Source organism: Vicugna pacos, chromosome 16, assembly GCF_048564905.1.
Source record: "Vicugna pacos chromosome 16, VicPac4, whole genome shotgun sequence".
Taxonomy (NCBI): Eukaryota; Metazoa; Chordata; class Mammalia; order Artiodactyla; family Camelidae; genus Vicugna; species Vicugna pacos.
Window position 1 is genome coordinate 34,135,398 of NC_133002.1, and position 17,081 is coordinate 34,152,478.

A 17,081-nucleotide genomic window follows, 5' to 3' on the forward strand; every position below is an offset into this window, starting at 1 on the left:
CTGACTCACCCATTTCCTTGCCCACAAAACCAAATCCCAGCACCTCATGTCCAACCAATCTCAAAGATTTGGGGAGACAGTCTCCATTACATTTTTTAAATTTTTATTATAGAATTTTCAAGCTTATACAAAATTGGAGAGTAATGTAATGAATCCTCATGAACCCATTACCCAGCTTCAAACATCAAGTCACGGTCAACCCATGACTATACTCACACTCCCCCTCACCTCTGTGTTATTTTATTTTTTTGGGGGGGGGTGTTTTAAAAGCAAAGCTGAGACATCATTTTACCCATAAATACTTCAGAATGAATCTCTAAAAAGTAAAGACTTTTTGAATTTGTTTTGGGGGGGTTTTGGGGGGGAGGGGAGATAATTTTTTAAATTTTTATTTTATTTTTTAAACTTTTTATGAGGGGAAGTTAATTAGGTTAAGGTTTTTTTTTAAATTTATTAAAAAGGTCCTGAGGATTGAACTCAGGACCTTGTGCATGCTACGCACACACTCTACCACTGAACTATAGCCTCCCCCGAAAAGTAAAGACTTTTTTAAAAAGCCATAACCACACTACTATCGCCCCTTAAAATTTAAATTGACCTTAATTCCGTCATATTATTGAATATCTCATCAGAGTTCAGATTTCCCTCATCGTTCATGAATTTTTTTAAAATTCTATTTTACTGAGTTATAGTCACAGTTATAGTTTACAATGTCATGTCAGTTTCCAGCATAGAGCACAATTTTTCAGTTGTACATGAACATACATATATTCATTGTCACATTCTTTTTCACCGTGAGCTACCACAAGATCTTGTATATATTTCTCTGTGCTATACAGTATAATCTTGTTTATCTATTCTATATATACCTGTCAGAATCTACAAATTTTGAACTCCCAGTTTGTCCCTTCCCATCCCCCTCTCCCCTTGGCAACCACAAGTTTGTGTTCTATGCCTAACTCATGAATTTTTTTTATAGTTCATTAGTTTGGATTTGAATCAAATAGGTCAACATGTTATATCTGGCTGATACATGTCTAAATGTCTTGAAATCGAGAGAATAGCCATCTTTTTTCTTGAAATTTTTGTTGTTGTTGAAGAAACTGGGTTATCTGTTCTATAGTTTCCCATTCTGGATTTTGGTAATTGTATCCCCATGTGTATTGCATCCCATGTTCCTCTGTTCCTGATATTTCCAACAAACTAATACTTGAGCCCAGGGGGTTTCAATTCGTGACAAAAATAATGCCTCATGGGATTCACGTGTCTGGAGGGGGAGCCTCTGTGATTTGAAGGTTGAGCAGCAGGTTCAGGTGTTGCCAATCCAATACCTTTCTTATAAAGCTCCCCCATCATCTAAGAGCTAAAACCATAAAACTCCTAGATATAAACAGACTGATATGGGCGGTGGGCAGAGGCCAGAACCAGCAGGGTCTATCTGCACTTAAGTGAAGGTCTGGGAGAGCAGGCAGATTGATATTTTGGAAAGATCTCTCTGGATGTTGAAGGCCAGACTGGGAAGAAAAGCCAGGCTCAGAAGGCTGAATGCTGTGGGATCCCATAATGGCTTTCTGGAGGGGGTAGAAATGACGGTAAGGACAGAAGGCAGATCTGGGGTTGGGGAGGAGGGAGAGGGGTTGAGGCAGGCGCGCTGCACAGGGACCTGCGGGAGGTAAGGTAACAAAGCCATTATGTGACTTGCTGGTGCTGGAGGACACATAACTGTGTTTGTCTCATTATCCCACCAGGCAGCCCAGGACTTGCCGAGGCTACGGATGCTGTCTGACCCATCTCCAACTCCCAGGCCCTGTTAGAGGGGTCCCCATAACTTGAGGTCCTGCCAGAAAATCTCACCTGGATGACAATCCCTTGTCCATTCACTCATTCAAGAAGCAATTCTTGGACACCCAGTTCCATGCTGGGCACTGGAGACTCTCAGATGACCTACGGCACCTCAAGAAACATCCAGGCTGACTGGTGTGTACCCTCAATCACTCTGACACATTCTCGAGGCCTCCCCATTTCTACTCCAGCCAGCCAGGTCTTGCCAGACAGAACTCACAAGTGTACCAAAAAATAATCTTTATTGTCACTAGTATAAAACAGAGAAGGTCAACTGGCCTTGCAGTCTGTACGAAGTGTGGGGCGTAAAGACCGCCTGGGCTGCCCCCATTTCTCCCATAATGCCCCGCCCCAGAGCAGTGCCCAGGAGCTCTGTGAAGGGGAGGGGGCCACCCAAGGGCCTTCCCTTCAGAAGTTAAGGGTGGCCTGGGCGGGGAGCACTTTCTGCCTGAGGGAGGCAAAGGAGCAGGGGAGAAAACCGGAGTCGGGGAGCCCCCGGTCCTTCACGATGATCGTGTCCCCACCTTCAGCGCCGTCGGAGTCCAGCCTGCGAGCCGAGGGGGCGGCGGGCCGCCTGGAGGGGGCTGAGGCGCAGGCCGCTGTGTGCCGGTCAGAGGGCCACGCGGGTGCAGCAGTGGCGCAGCAGGCACGGCAGGATGCCGCGGTTCAGCTGGTGGAATTCCACGAGCTGCAGCAGGTCGGTGAAGCGGGTCTGGCCCTCGTCCATGCTGAAGTAAAGGCGACCCTCCTCCTCGCTCTGGGATGTGGCCATAGCAGGTGGAAGGTCAGGGAGGGGCGCGAGGCGCGAGGGGCTCCCTCCAGGGCCAGGGCTGAGGTCCCCATTGCTTGTGCGGGAGAAAGGAAAGAGCAGGAGACCCCAGACACACCGGGGGCCGGGGGCTAGGGGATGCTTCTTGAGGGGGCCTCATGAGGATGGGTTGCTGGGAGCCCTGGGTCTCCATGGCAGGAACCTGGGACTACTCACCGGCAGGATGAGGTAATGTTTGACTTTCTGCATGTGGCACAAAGAGAGGACAAAGCCCTGTGGGTTCCGCTGACTCTCTCGGACCAGGAAGAGGCTGCCAGGAGACAGGGCCACATCACTTAAGGACACACAGCTGCCGCCTTGACCCAGGTCTCTCTTATCCCTGGCTCTGTCGCCCTGCCCAGCCCTGCCCCTTACCCGTCTACCAGGCCCTGCTGCCTGATGAGCCGCTGGCTCTCCTCTCGGGAAATGCGTCCATGAAACCAGGGTTGGGTGCGGTGGATGGCTGGGGTGAGGGGAGGCAGATGGGCGGTCACACGGGGCTGGCGACCCTCATATTAACCACCCCCGCCGGGAGTGCTCAGGGAAGCCACAGCAGCCCCCACCCCTGGGGACCCAGTGCAGGACTCTCACCCACCTGCACTGAGGCTCGTGCCTGAGCTTGGGGTGGGCAGGCTGAGACGGTGGTTCGTCTTCTTCTGCAGAGCAGTGGGGGACACAAGAGGTCAGGGGGTGGCTGGGGTAATACCAGTCCCTCAAGAATACTGACCCTCTTTCTGCAGCCAGGGGCCTCCCCTCATCCCTGTCTTTCGTCTTCCCGTGCCATGGAAACCCCACAGGACAAACATGCAGATGAACGCAGACCCCTCACCCTCCAGGCCTGGGCCTCCTCCAGGGCTGCGCTCAGAGCCTCCCGGGGGTTCTCGATGACACGCCCGGCGTGGCCGGAGAAGTCCATGGCCACCAGGGTGTTGTCTGAGACGCTCCTCTGCAGGCGGGATAGGATGGGGAGGGGAGGGGTCAGAACAGGACCCAAGTACCCCTGGCTCGGGGCCTGGGTGCCTGCCCCCAGCTAACACCCCTGTGCACACTCACCAAGGGCGGGGAGCCCACGCAGGGTGGGCGCAGGTGGCGGCACTGTGCCTGCTGATAATTCTTATACAGCTGCACCCCGTACTGAGAGAAAGAGAGCTGGAGGTCAAACAGGTACTGGCGGCTGGGCTGTGACACCCCCACCCCCATTCCCGACCAGAACAAGAGCAAGGCTACATCTCTGCCCCTAGATAAGGGACTTCCTGAAGCCAAAGCTGTGACTCCAGCTTTGGACCTAGGATTCCGAGAGAGCAAGGCTGTGATGCCCCCTCATTCTGGAGACTTCCTGAGGGCAGAGCCACAACTCCTCCCTCATGCCAGGCATCCCAAGGGCATGGCCAGCTCTCCCATGTCAGTGCCAGGACCTCACCTTGAAGAGGCGGAAGGCAGCCAACCAGCAGGTGCGGCTCTGCTCATCCTCACTGCAGAAGACGCGAAGCCCCTTGTGGCCATTTCGAAGCTTATTTGGCTGTGAGGAGAGGAAACTGGCTGGTCTCATATCTGCCTTAGGAGCAGATGTTGTCTTCCATCTCCCGCCTCTGTGGGGCTGGGCAGGGTGCAGGAAGAGGAGTCTGGGGGTCCCAGAGGGAGCTCAGAAGCTCCAGGAAGGATCCTGGGGCCTGAGTAGCTCCCGCTCTCTCCCAGGACAGGCCAGGCTAGGCCAGGGTCTTCACCTTGATGCAGAAGCCAAAGTCCGTGGGCATCCCATAGAGCTTGCGGCCCTGAGTCACCACATACACGTTGGATTCGTTCACATCTGCTACATACTGCAGGTGCCGCGGGTCCTGCACAGCATGAGTGAGCAGGACTTAGTACAGACAGACCCTGCCCCCTTATTACCACCCCACTAAGCCAGCTGAGGAGAGTTCAGTCCCAGAGAGGGCAGAGAAGTACCCCAGGTCACATAGCAAATACAAGTAGAGCCAGGACTTGAACTCAGTTCACCTGCCTCTCCCACTGCTACCTCCGGGGGCCGGTAAGTTGGGAGGGAAAGAGGAGCAGCTGAGGGGTTCAGAGCCTAGGGCGTGAAAGGACCAAGAGTTGTAACAGGGAAGGGGCAGCTCCTAGAAGGACCGGGATGGGGTATCTGAGGGGCTGGGGCCGTGACCCTCAAGACCTCACCTTGGAGGTGCCCTTGGTGGAGTAATACAGGCCAGATCGGCGGAGGAAGCAGAAGAAACGTTTCCAAAGCTTGCGTCCTGATCCCCGCAGCTGCAGGAAGCCCTGGATCTCTGGGAAGCTGCCTGCATTCAGGAAGTTCTGAGGCCAGAGGGGAACAGGGTGAGAGGCCTGCAGGTGCCCCTGAAATACACACACACACACACACACACACACACAGAGGCCTTCCCAGGGCCTGCCTTTACGGCAGGAGGTGCTCCATGTGCATTTATTGTCTCCATTTAACAGACAAAGAAACTGATGCTCAGGCAGGAAAAGTGACTTGTTCACAGTCACTTAGAGCTGTGCTGGGTGTTCCAGCCCACAGACGAAAGGCACAGGCTTAAGGGCCAAGAAACAATGAGCAATCCTGGGGAACCATTGATATACCATGAAATGGGATGTCCCCTCACCTGGATGAGGTCTTCGTGGGATATGCCCATGTGTGTGTCCAGACAGCTGGAGACCATCTTTTCTGGGAACAGGGAGTGCTGAAGGGAAAAGGAGTCAGGAGTCAGGGGCTGAGGATCCAGGAAGGGGATCAGGTGTCCCAGCGCCCAGCCCCCCCCCCCCAGCACATACTCACCGGGGTGCTCTTGAATAGCTCGTACTTGGCGAAGTTTTTCCGGAAGACGAAGCGGCTGTCTCCTCCAATGGGCCAGGCAGCCTGCACCTCCACCACCGACTCATGGTCCTCCAAGCCCCGCTCTGGGATCAAGGGCAAGAAACAGGGGTCAATGGAGAACAGCCAGGCCTCCAGGATGAGCCACCTGCCTAGCCCAAGATGTGAAGTATTGCCTCCTGGTCCAGGCAGCGCCCCTGCACCCCAGCTCACCCAGTGCTAGATGGGGGTGGCACTCCACCAGCCCCCAGTTCTCATCACTCAGGGAGTGAGATCGCTGCACCAGCATATCGCACACGTAGCGAGCCGTGGCTCCTGCCGCCACCTCCACTGACCGGCATGCCCCATCTTCGCTGTACACCTTTATGACCTGCACCCCAGGAGTGGCAGATGACTCGAGGAAGGGCAAAGGGTGGTTCTTTCCCCTCCCCCACGTGCTCTACCCTCAGGGACCCCTGAGGTCCAAACCCCCCACCTCCTCCAAAGTGGCACTGTGTCCACCCCATTCCCACAGCACCTCATGCTCCCTGCTTTCCCTTTCCCAGGACAACTCACGTGAGGACAGCTGGTGTCTCTAGGGAGCAGCCCCCTTGCACAGGAGGGCCCCCCAAGAATGGGGGTCTGTGAAGGAGGACTGCAGAGCTCAGGAAAGGGGTTGGGGATGGAGGGTAGGGAGGTTGACCGCAGCTCCTCCTCACGAAGAGGTTTCCTGGGGGTGGAGGGGAGAGGGGAGGAGTTGACTAAAAGACTCTGTGTGTCACCCAGTGCTGACAGCTCCCCGCAGCCTTCCTCAGCCATCACCCCATTTTACCTGCCGGTCGGAATGGGCAGAGGCTGGGACCTTTTCACCTCCCCAGACAGGGGGACATCGGGAGGCGGGGGAGTCCCAGGAGGGGTCCCAGGGGCCAGGTACAGGTCTTCCGGGGAGCTGCTGAGATGAGGTGGAGACAGACCCAGCTCCATGACATCTGAGGGAGAAGACGGTGGGGGACACAGCTGCTCTTGTGCCCTTGTCCTGGGGAGAGGGGCCAAGAAGACCAGGACCTCCTGACTTCATCTTGCTATCAAGATGCCCCTCAGAGTTTACACAGAACCTCATTGCTCCCCCTCTACCTGGAGTTCCCTGCTGCCTCTGGGGAAGGGTAGCGTGAGCGCTTTTTACAAAAAGGGGCCCTGAGCCCCTGAGAAAGAAGCATTCTCATCCCATCAGAGGTGAGCCAGGGAGTGGGACCCGGTGTTTAGACTCCAGATCCAAACTTAGCCTTAGCCTCTTCCTGAGCCTCAAGTTGCCGAGGAGAAGTGCTATGAGGGTCCCAAGCCAGGCAGCAACAGACTCCACGACTCCCAGCAGGTCTGGGGCTTGGGGCTCAGTGTCACCCCTCCATTTCCGAGCCTTGGGGACTCACTCCTGGGCTCTGCCCCGGGTTTTTCCAGCGTTTCATTGCCAGACCTGGTTGCCAGCGCCTGTTGTGGCAACGCCTGCCCAAGTGCTTGCCCAAGTGCTGAGTGACGCCCAGAAGGGGAGAAGGAGGTGGGGAAGGACAGGAAACAGGAGGGCAGGAGGCAGGCTCAGCTGCGGTGGGAGGGAGAGGGCTAGCCTGGGGGCCTTTCCTCTGGCAGCCCCTAAAACTTGCGTGCCTCCCCCAGGCCCTTCATCCGCCCAGCTTTCTTGAGGCCTCCATGCCAGAGCTACTTCCTCTAAGAAGCCTTCCTGGATTTTCCACAGTCAGTCTGAAGGGCTCCCTCTCGGCACTGGGCTGGGGCCCCTGTGCCAATGACTGTGCACCTGTCTTATCCACCCACTGGTCTGAAGACACCCGGACATCCCAGGCAAGGCCAGGGCTGGCCCATGTCTTATCACACATAGGTGCTACACAGGCATCCAGGACAAGTAAGGATAAAAGAGATGGGGCAAAGACAGAGGCCTTGCGTATCCCTCCTCCGCAGAAACCAAGACACTTTTTGCTGAGCTGAAATCTGGGAGGCCCTAGGAGAACTCTGTTCAGCCTCCTGCCAGCTCTCCAGACACTGGGCCAGTGCAGTTTGGTTGCCTAAGGCTCCTGGGATTGACCCCCTCACCCCAGGATGAGGCAGGTCCCCGACCCTTAAGTGAGGGCTTTAGGAGATTTGGGGGACAGGTGAGTCAGGGTGGGGCGGGACAGCACTGCCTGGGGCTCTCCATTCAACCTTGACTCATCTGCACAACTTCCTGGCTTAGGAGAAACACAAACAACCCTGCTTCTACCCACCCCACCTCTACTCCTGCCCCCAACCTACCGGCCTGTGAGGAATAGGGGAGGGCTGGGACCAGTATGGGCGAGGAGGAGGATGTGGGCTGGAGGCTCCTCTGACATCATCTCCTCCTCCCCGCCTCCTGGCCTACCTCCCACTCCAGCAGTCCAGGTGGGACCTGCAATGGGGCCCAGTCTGGTAGTCACCACCCAGCCCAGGAGGCCCCTCACCCAGGAAGGAGAGAAGAAAGGCCCGGCCTGGATTCAGAAGCCCATCTGGAGTGGAGCTGACCATTCAGGGATGCCCCTCACTTGCTTACGCAAAATAACCCAAGAAACATGCAGTGTTCCCTCTCCTGTCTGGGGCCCTCTAGACTTTCCTTCCAGCCTTAACACCCAGGGCTCAGCTGGTCCAGGGGATTTATCCACATCACCCCGGGGGGATGACAGTCCTCCTAATTCACCCTCCTGGGTGTCCTGGCCAGAGGTGTACCCAGGAGCAGGAGTGGAAAGTCAAGACATAGATCAGACAGAGAAAGGCCAGGTGGCAGAACCAGGGAGGGGGCTCAGGGTCCCGCCAGGAAGGGGAAGACACACCTACCATCGAACATCAATAGTCAGTCACCAGCGCATCAACACCCAAACACAAGGCCCCACTCCCAGCCGCTGTCTAACCCCTGGCAAACTGCCCCGTGACTTCATTCCAGGGAGAACTAGGGGAGGGGTTGCAGGGGCTACCCCCTCCAGGAAGCTGGAAGCCAATAGTGGGGTGGTCTGGGTCCTCCCCCATCCCAGAGAGAGGAGGAATCAGAGGTTTGGAAGAGGAAGGGGAGATTTAAATCGGATTAGAGTCTGGCCTCTGTGGGTGGGAGGGCTGACTCAAGAGAGGTTTAGACTTCACATCCCTTCACTCGGTTCTCCAGACCCTTCTAAGGGCAAGCCAGGAGTGGGGCAGTCAGGACAAAAGAGATGAGGGTCCTACTCGGTCCTAGCTGTAGGGCCTGGGCAGCTCCCCCACCTCCACCCCAGGAGACCTGAATCTTTCAAACTGGGGCCCTGGGAAGGTTATATTGAAGAAAGCGACCCCTCAAATCAATCTGACTCCTAGCTGCGGCTTCCCCAGTAGCCTCTCCTGCCCGGGCGGCTCCTGCCCCACCCCTCCTTCCCGCCCTCCCGGCCTCCTGCCTCCTTGTTTACTTCCTGAATCGGGCCCCACCTGGCCGGCCTGGGCGGGAGGCAGGGCCCAGAGTATAGGGCCGGTAGAAAACAAGGCCACCTTCGGTGCCTCCCAGGGGCGGGGGAGGGGCTGGAAGAGCAGAGGCCTGGAGGTGGCGGGAAGACCTCCGCCTGGCCCAGGATCCCACCCCCCGCCCCCATCGGGATTGACTGCAGTGGGGAAGGCTTTACCTGGGGGGAGCTCTTGGGGTGAGGGCCCAGGTGAGGAGGCGGGAAACCCCTAGGTGACCCTGAGTTGGGGGGAGGGCCCAGGACCCTGAGGCCCCGCCCACACCCTCACTAGGGTAAAAACGCCCAATGGGAGTGAGGGGGGCAGCTCTTTTAAAGTTTAATTTCGGAAGAATGCTAGAGTGTCTGTGGAGTTAATTATTACAGGCTGCTTGCCTTCACAGGGGGCCCCCCCAGCAGGATATTGGGGGAAGAGGGGAGAGCAGAGTCCAGTATCGGCAGACCAAGGCGGGGCACTGAGGGGCAGTGGGGTAGGAAGGCCTGACAATGGCGGACAGGTGCATTCTCCATCCTTAACGTGCCAAGGAGACCCAGACCTGGTCTTTTCCCTGCCTATTCAGACAGACAAAGCACTCTGCCCCCCAGCACACACACTCCCCAGGCCCCGCTGTGCTGCAGACCCTCCACCATCAAGCCCTCCAACCTACCAAGACCACTTCTTTCTGAAGCCAGGAGGGACCCCGGGGCCTGCCTCATCCCCACCTTCACATCCGAGGGCAGGACCCTGGATTCCTGAGTAGGAGACGGAGCTCTAGCAATCTCGAGAATCCCTCTCCTACTGCCCTCCAAATTTGAGGGTACCTCACTGCCCCCGCGGAACCGTCTGTCTTAAAGAGACTTCGGGAAACTCATGCTGGGGTCCAATCAGACTGAGCAAGGGAGAGACTTGGGGCAGCCTCCCCTCCCAGCTCTCTTTCTGGAAATGTGGGGAGGGGCTAGTTTCAGCGGGAAAGCTGCGTCTCCAGAAGAGAATCTGAGATCTTGCTTGGGCTGGTGTGTTTGTGTGTGTGTGTGTGTGTCTGTGTGTCTGTGTGTGTTGGGGCAGGGTGGGGGTTGGGGTGGGTGCAGAGAGGGACAGAAGGAATGGAGAGGACAGGAAATGAGAATTAGGGAGACTGAGGGCAGATGGTGAAGAAGGGACGGGATGGGAGACTGGAGGAAAAGAGAAAGTGATGCCGAATCATTCCATATTGACAGATCTGCCGGTACCCACCCCCAAGATAAAGGGCCTGCTTTGGTCCTTACCTGGACCCTAGGCGTTGGTACACCTGGCTGGGGCCACCGGTTTAGGGAGGAAGACGCCAAGCCCTTAACTACCTGTCCCCCTTCTGTCCCCGCCCTTGGCCTGACATCACTGAAGGGGGAAGGGGAGGGGGAGCCAGGCAGCTGCCCGTCCGCCTACCTGGGCAGCCAGCCAGCCTGCTCCTGGCCCTGAGACGGGCGCAGCCTGGGGCCCTGGTGCGGCTGGGGGTGGGAGCAGGTTGTCGCCTGGGACCGATCTCAGTCCCCTTACCTGGAGGAGCCCCAGCAGAAGTAGTAGGACACAGGGTCCAAAGTCTGGTACTGTCTAGGGACCTCAGATTCGTGGACTTGACTTCAAATCCTCTCCCTCTTCTCTACAGGTGGTGGGAGGGTGTCCCAACTTTGGTCGTAGAAGTAGGGGGAGGCTGAGCCCTGTTGTCCAGGTTCCTGGCCCAAGGAAACAAGTTATCTTGGGCAGGTGGGGGTGGGGCCTGGGGGAGGGGCCTGAGAGGAGGAAGCACAGGAGGAGGGGCGGGGACTCCCTGACACTCTGCGCTGCCTAGGATTGTTTTTGTCCTTCTTAGCCTGGCAGTAGGTGCCAGGGGAAAGACAGTCGAACTGAACAACCTCAAGAGCAAAGATCTAGAGTCCTCACAACCTGGGAGGGAGGTGCTGGGGACTGGAAGGTCAGGGGCCTGGGCCTGGAAACAGCCCCGTCCACTCTTCCCCGTTGCCCTCCCTAAACCTGGTCTGTTCATTGGCCAATTTAGGGGGCCTGTCTGCGGCTCTGGGTCCTACCAATCGGGGCAAAGGACACTCTTAGAAAGAGGGAAGCCAGCCAGAGGGGTGGCCAGCAACATGGCCTGCCCCTTGACCTCCAGCCATGGGTTGGCCACCCAGGATGCACCCTGGCCCCCCAGAGGATACCAGCATATATCTTCCCTTCTAAGCAAAGTCCAGGGTCTCAGCTTCTCCTTCTGAAATTGAAGGGGTTAGGCAAGGTCTCATGGTGCGAGAAGAGATTTGGGGAAAGCTCTGGCCAGGTGCCAAGGGACTCCCCTTAGCACTCTCCTTCAGCACTAGGCAAACACAAGAGTGGAGAGAGGGCCTGGAAGGCTGAGATCAAAGGCAGCAGCCACCTCCCAGTCCAAGTGGGTGACAGTTGAGTAAACAAACAATTCATAAGGGTGATAAGAGGTCTGCCCTGGGGGACCATGGAGGAGTGGCTTCAGGATCAACTTTCTCCAAACTGGGTTTTCCTTGGAAAAACCAGTATGAGTGGACTAAGCAGAGAAGTGGGAGAGGGGGCAAGGTCACCTGGGCCACAGAACATCTTGTGCAAAACATGGTTGACAATTCACTCAATCATTCCTTCATTCACTCAACTAATGTTTGTTAAGTACCTACTATATCCCAACCCCATGCTTGACATTGGGGATACAGGGACCCACAAAACAGACTCCACCCTTATCTTCATGCTGCCCAATCAGGGAGGCTGATGTTAATCAAAGAATCACATAAATAATGAGAAATGACAGGTGACAACTATGCTGGGAGAATGACTTACCCAGGGAGTTAGGGGAGACTTCTCCATGGAAATGACAATTGAGCAGAGGGGACATTGTCTGTGGAAGGGAAGAGATTGGGATTGGTGGGTGGGAATGGGAGGGGACACCTTTCATGACGATGGAACAAGGGCCAAAGCCCTTGGCAAAAGGGGACAGAGCATGCAGAGGCAGAGCTGGGGTGGAGAAGGAAGGAAAAGAGGCCACACAGGTGCCGCTGAGCAGGTGTGGAAGGTGTGGGGAAAGGCTTTGTACTCAGTTGCCAGTTGTGTTTCTAAAAGTGTGGCTTATGAGCAGGCCTCCAGATTTCCCCAGGCTTGTCTGAAAAACAGATCCCTGGGCCCTTCAAGTACTGAATCTTGGTCTCTGGGGCCAAGACCCAGGAATGTGTGGTATTGACAAGCCCTCAGGTGGTTTTCTGTAAACCGGGTTTAAGAGCCATCCATCCTGTCTGTCCAGACCAGCAGAAACTAGGGGCAGAGGCCAGACCCTGCGGGGTCCATCTAGGCTTACGTAAAGGCACAGAGGAGCAGACAGGTTTATATTTTGGAAAGATCACTCTGGATGTTGAAGGATAGGTTGGAGAGGGAAGCCAGACAGAGGGCTGAGGGCTATAGGATTCCATTTATATGACTTTCTGGAGGGGGCAGAATTATAAGGACAGAAAGCAGATCTGGGGTTGGAGAGGTGGGAGAGAGGCTGACAGCAGAGGAGCTTGTGAGGAGGCAATGGAGTTGTTGTGTATCCTGGTCATGGTGGTGTCTGTACAACGGTGTGTGTCAGGACTCACAGAAAGATATACTCAGGGGAGGGTATAGCTCAAGTGGTACAGCGCATGCTTAGCAAGCACAAAGACCTGGGTTCAATCCCCAGTACTGCCTCCAATAAATAAATAAATAGGTAGGTAGATAGATAAACCTAATTCCCCACCCTCCGAAAAAAAACTTAAAAAAAAAAAGTCACCTAGAAAATATAAAGAAAAAAATTGTAAAAGATACACTCAAGAGAATGTGTATTACTGTGTATAAATTGTATCTGAGTTTCTTAAAAGAGAAACAACAACAATAACAAAAAAGAATAGAAACTTCATACGGAAAAAAATAAAATCCTTGAGAGAAAAGTGAAAAAAAAATTTTTAAGAAAAAAAAAAAAGAAAATACTCAAGCTTGGAACTCACGGAGAACATGTTAGCCTCAACCATCAGTAAAGGGTGTCAGTGATTGTGATGAAAGAAGTCTTATCTAAAATAAACAAATGATTAAATTTAAAAATGGAGACATGAAAAAGACCCTAAATTTTTTCAAATAAAAAAATGAATAGATTTATAGATCAGTGGAACAGAATCAAGAATCCAAGTACAAACCCTTAGATTTCTGGTCAACTGATTTTTGACATGGGTGCCAGCACAATTCAACAGGGGAAATGACAGTCTTTTTGATAAATAGTTCTGGAACAACTGAATATCCACATGCCAAAAGATGAATTTAGGTCCTTACCTCCCACAATGTACAATTAACTCAAAATAGATCAGAGACCTAAATGTAAGAGCTAAAACTATAAAACTTCTGGAAGAAACTTCGGGAGAAAATCTTTCATAACCTTGGGTTAGGCAGAGATTTCAGATATAACAACAAAAGCACAAATGACAAAAGAAAAAACTGATGAATTATACTTCACCAAAATTAAAAACTTTTGTGCTTCAGATGACATCATTAAGAAAATTAAAAAAAAAAAAAACTTTTCGGGGGAAGGGTGTAGCTCAGCGGTAGAATGCATACTTAGCATGCACAAGGTCCTGGGCTCAATCCCCAGTACTTCCGTTAAAAATAATAATAATAATCAAGTAAAAAGTATAAATAAATAAATAAACCTAATTACCTACCCCACCCCCACTCAAAACAAAACAAACTTGTGAAAGACTGGAGGAAAATATTTGCAAATATATATCTAATTAGGGAATTTGTATCCAGAACACAACTGACCCTTGACAATGCAGGAGTTAGGGGTGCCAACCCCCAAGTGGTTGAAAACCCCCAGTATAACTTTACATTCAGCCCCTCCCCCTATATCCACGGTTTCACGTCGTCGGATTCAACCAACCTTGGATCATGTAGTACTGTATTATATATTTATTTTTAAAAATTCACATATAAGTGGACCTGTGGAGTTCAAACCTGTGTTGTTTAAGGGCCAACTGTATATAAAGAACTCTTACAAATCAATACTGAAGAGACAAATAATCCAATTAAAAATGAGCAAAAGATTTGAATAGATGTTTTTCCAAATAAGATACATGAATGGCTCATAAGCACATGAAAAGGTGTTCAACATCATTAGTCGTTAGAGAAATGCAAATTAAAGCCACAATTATATACCACCTCACACCCATCAGGATGGTTATAATGAAAAAGACACATAGCAGGTTTTGACAAGGAAATGGGGAAACAAACCATCATGTATTGTTGGTAGGAGTGCAAAATGGTACAGTCACTTTGAAAAACACTTTGGCAGTTTCTCAAAAAGTTAAGCATAAACTTACCATACAACCTAGCAATGCCACTCGTAGGAATCTATCCAAGAGAAATGAAAACACACGTACATACAAAGACACTTACATGAACATTCATAGCAGCATTATTTAAAAAGCCCCAAATGAGAAACTCAAATGTCCATCAACTAGTATTGGATAGATAAACAAAACAATACATCCATACAATGGGATATTTCTCAGCAACAAAAAGGAACAAACTACTGGTACACGCGACAGCAAGGATGAATCTCAAATACTTTAAACGGAGTGAAAGGAGCCAGAAGCAAAAGACCACGTCATATATCATTCCATATATGCGAAATATCCAGCAAAGGCAAATTTATAGACAGAGAGCAGATCAGTGGTTGCTTAGGGCTGGAGCTGGGAGCTGGAGTGACTGCAAAGACACGGGTGGGACTTTTTTAAGTTGATGGAAATGTTCTGTAACTGGGTTGTAGTGATGGTTGCACAACTCTATAAATCACTGACTTGTTTAAAACAGAATGGTTTAGAGGGATGCTAGAGTGAGTAACCTATTAGGATACTATAGTGGGACTCTAGAGAGAGAAAAGGCAGGGAGACAGCCTCCATTTCCAGAGTTGCAAAATGGGAATAAAGAAGCCAGTTCTGTAGCGAGGCTAGGATGAGGTGCAGGAACTGGGTGCACCTGATGGCAGCACAGAGCTTGAGGAAGGGGAGTCTCAAAGACTCCCTAATGCAGAGGAGTGGCAGCTCTGTGTCTACAGTTTAGAGTTTAAGGGTCAGAAGCACCTGTATGTATAGCTATGGAGTAGTTTAAAACGTCATCAGACAGGTGGGTATAGCTCAGTGGTAGAGCCCACGCTTAGCATGCATGAGGCCCTAGGTTCAATCCCCACTGCCTCCATTAAAGAAATAAAACATAAATAAAATAAAATGCCATCAGCATGTTAGCGAGAAATGGCAACTGTTCCATACCATCAGCCAACCCCAGGCCCTGGGTCTGCTTGCCTCACTCTCTCTCCCTTCTGTAAACTGGAAAGCGCTTTGCAGTCTAAGACATTTCACTAGATTAAATATGACCGTGAACTCCAGCCGACACCGGGTGCGGAGCGAGTCCGGCGCTCTGAGATATCCCAGGCCAGGGATAGTGCTCTGGACCCATCCGCCCAACCCCAGCCCTCGAGCCGAGGAACGGTAAAAACAGCCGCCGCCGCCGCCGCCGTCTGCGTCTGCAGGAACGCCCGGACGTAACGCGCTGCCCCGCCCCGTCACGTGCCCGCGGCGTGACACGTCACACCCGGAAGCGGCGGCTGTGGGGAGCCGACAGCAATGAGTGGGGAGACCGGACCGACGTCCGTAGCGCCCCCTCCTGGGGAGATCGAACCGGGCAGTGGGGTCCGCATCGTTGTTGAGTACTGGTGAGCGGCTCCGGCCAGTGGCGGGATCCGGGCTGGACGAGGGTGGGTCTACCGGAGGCACCTTCGCGGAAACCCAGGCGGACTCCAGGTATCTTCTCCCTAGTGAACCCTGCGGCTTCGAGGCGACCTACCTGGAGCTGGCGAGTGCCGTGAAGGAGCAGTATCCTGGCATTGAGATCGAGTCGCGCCTAGGGGGCACAGGTGAGGCCGCAGAACACCTGCTGAGTCAGTGTTATAAATCCCAACTCTACCACTTTCTAGCTCTGGCATTGGCTGCTTTATATAGTGTCCAGCAGTCTGGCATGCAGTAAAATGTCCAGCCAACTTGAGTCCCCTTCCATAGTTAAGGGGGTTCACAGATGAAGCCTGTCGGGAAAAACAGGTGAGACTGAAGTGTAGGGTTGGAGGGGAGGGAGCCCTTTTTTGAGTTATGAGGCTGTTCAAAGGAAGGACACACAGGTGATGCCTTCCTTAGGTTCCTTTGGCTTGACCCAGGGTTGGGAAATGGCTTGGAGTCTCTGATGGGGCCCATGAGCGACAGGGAGGCTGTGTTAGGACTAAGGAGTGGGGAGGGCCCCCCTTTGGAGGGCCTCCCCTGACTTTTGCCTGTTCTCAGTGCACAGTTCACTCATCGGTTTATTTAATACCAGGGGCCTTTGAGATCGAGATCAATGGACAACTGGTGTTCTCTAAGCTGGAGAATGGAGGCTTTCCTTATGAGAAAGATGTGAGTACTTGCAATGCTGGGAAGACCCCTGGTTCACTCTGTCCCTACAACGAATGCATCGCCCCTTTCCCTGTCTCTGCCCTTCAGCTCATTGAGGCCATCCGAAGAGCCAGTAACGGAGAACCCCTAGAAAAGATCACCAATAGCCGCCCTCCCTGCGTCATCCTGTGACTACACGTGATTCTGGGTTTCTGCTTTCTTATGGGATCCAAGTCTTGGTGCCTCTTTGGTCCTGCTGAGGGCTCCCCACTGCATGTTTCACCTCACTTAGCTCCTGGTAGCTAAGAGGCCCTGGCCTCCACTTCACCCCTTTGGGTACTAGGAAGGAATAGATGCTTCTGTGGTCTTGGGGGTGGAAGACAGACCCTCTCCATGGACATTTCCACAGCCACCTTATACCCCTTTCCCAGGATCTGTGCCCACAAAAGCCTGCTGCCTTCTCCAGCTTAGCCATACCTGTCAGATGTTACCATAATTCTAATTTATTTTCCACTGGCCCCAGGCAATGTCAGCTATTGGCAATAAAGTGGCACTACAAACACTGTGCCTACTCTTGTGTGTTTTTTTGTCCAGTCTGGCACTGTGGGGCAAGGGGAGAGGGGTACAGAGGCCAGCCTAGCCTTTATACCACTGTGACTGTGCTGGCTGGGTGGGCTTTTTC

The 17,081-nt window shown here is 53.0% G+C and overlaps 2 protein-coding genes across 12 annotated transcripts; one reads left to right on the forward strand and one right to left on the reverse strand.

Moving 5' to 3' along the window:
- Positions 1-2,067: 2,067 nt before the first annotated feature.
- GRB7 (growth factor receptor bound protein 7) lies at positions 2,068-15,367 on the reverse strand. 11 transcript variants are annotated; one of them, XM_072938793.1, is made up of 17 exons: positions 15,251-15,367; positions 11,766-11,823; positions 10,470-10,645; positions 6,292-6,448; positions 6,036-6,189; positions 5,694-5,850; positions 5,445-5,566; positions 5,272-5,349; positions 4,823-4,960; positions 4,375-4,485; positions 4,071-4,169; positions 3,704-3,784; positions 3,480-3,596; positions 3,246-3,306; positions 3,026-3,113; positions 2,828-2,921; positions 2,068-2,599 (listed from the first exon to the last, which is right to left on the reverse strand). In XM_072938793.1, the coding sequence occupies exons 4-17, from the start codon at positions 6,441-6,443 to the stop codon at positions 2,453-2,455; spliced, it is 1,599 nt and encodes a 532-aa protein (XP_072794894.1). In that variant the 5' UTR covers positions 6,444-6,448; positions 10,470-10,645; positions 11,766-11,823; positions 15,251-15,367; the 3' UTR covers positions 2,068-2,452. The 11 variants fall into 11 exon arrangements, with proteins under 11 accessions (XP_072794894.1, XP_072794890.1, XP_006214316.1 ...); XM_072938789.1 differs by having other exon boundaries at positions 4,071-4,247; XM_006214254.3 differs by having other exon boundaries at positions 6,292-6,495.
- Positions 15,368-15,564: 197 nt separating this feature from the next.
- Positions 15,565-16,962, forward strand: MIEN1 (migration and invasion enhancer 1). The gene is made up of 4 exons (XM_006214253.4): positions 15,565-15,693; positions 15,797-15,894; positions 16,344-16,420; positions 16,508-16,962. The coding sequence occupies exons 1-4, from the start codon at positions 15,605-15,607 to the stop codon at positions 16,589-16,591; spliced, it is 348 nt and encodes a 115-aa protein (XP_006214315.1). The 5' UTR covers positions 15,565-15,604; the 3' UTR covers positions 16,592-16,962.
- Positions 16,963-17,081: the final 119 nt, after the last annotated feature.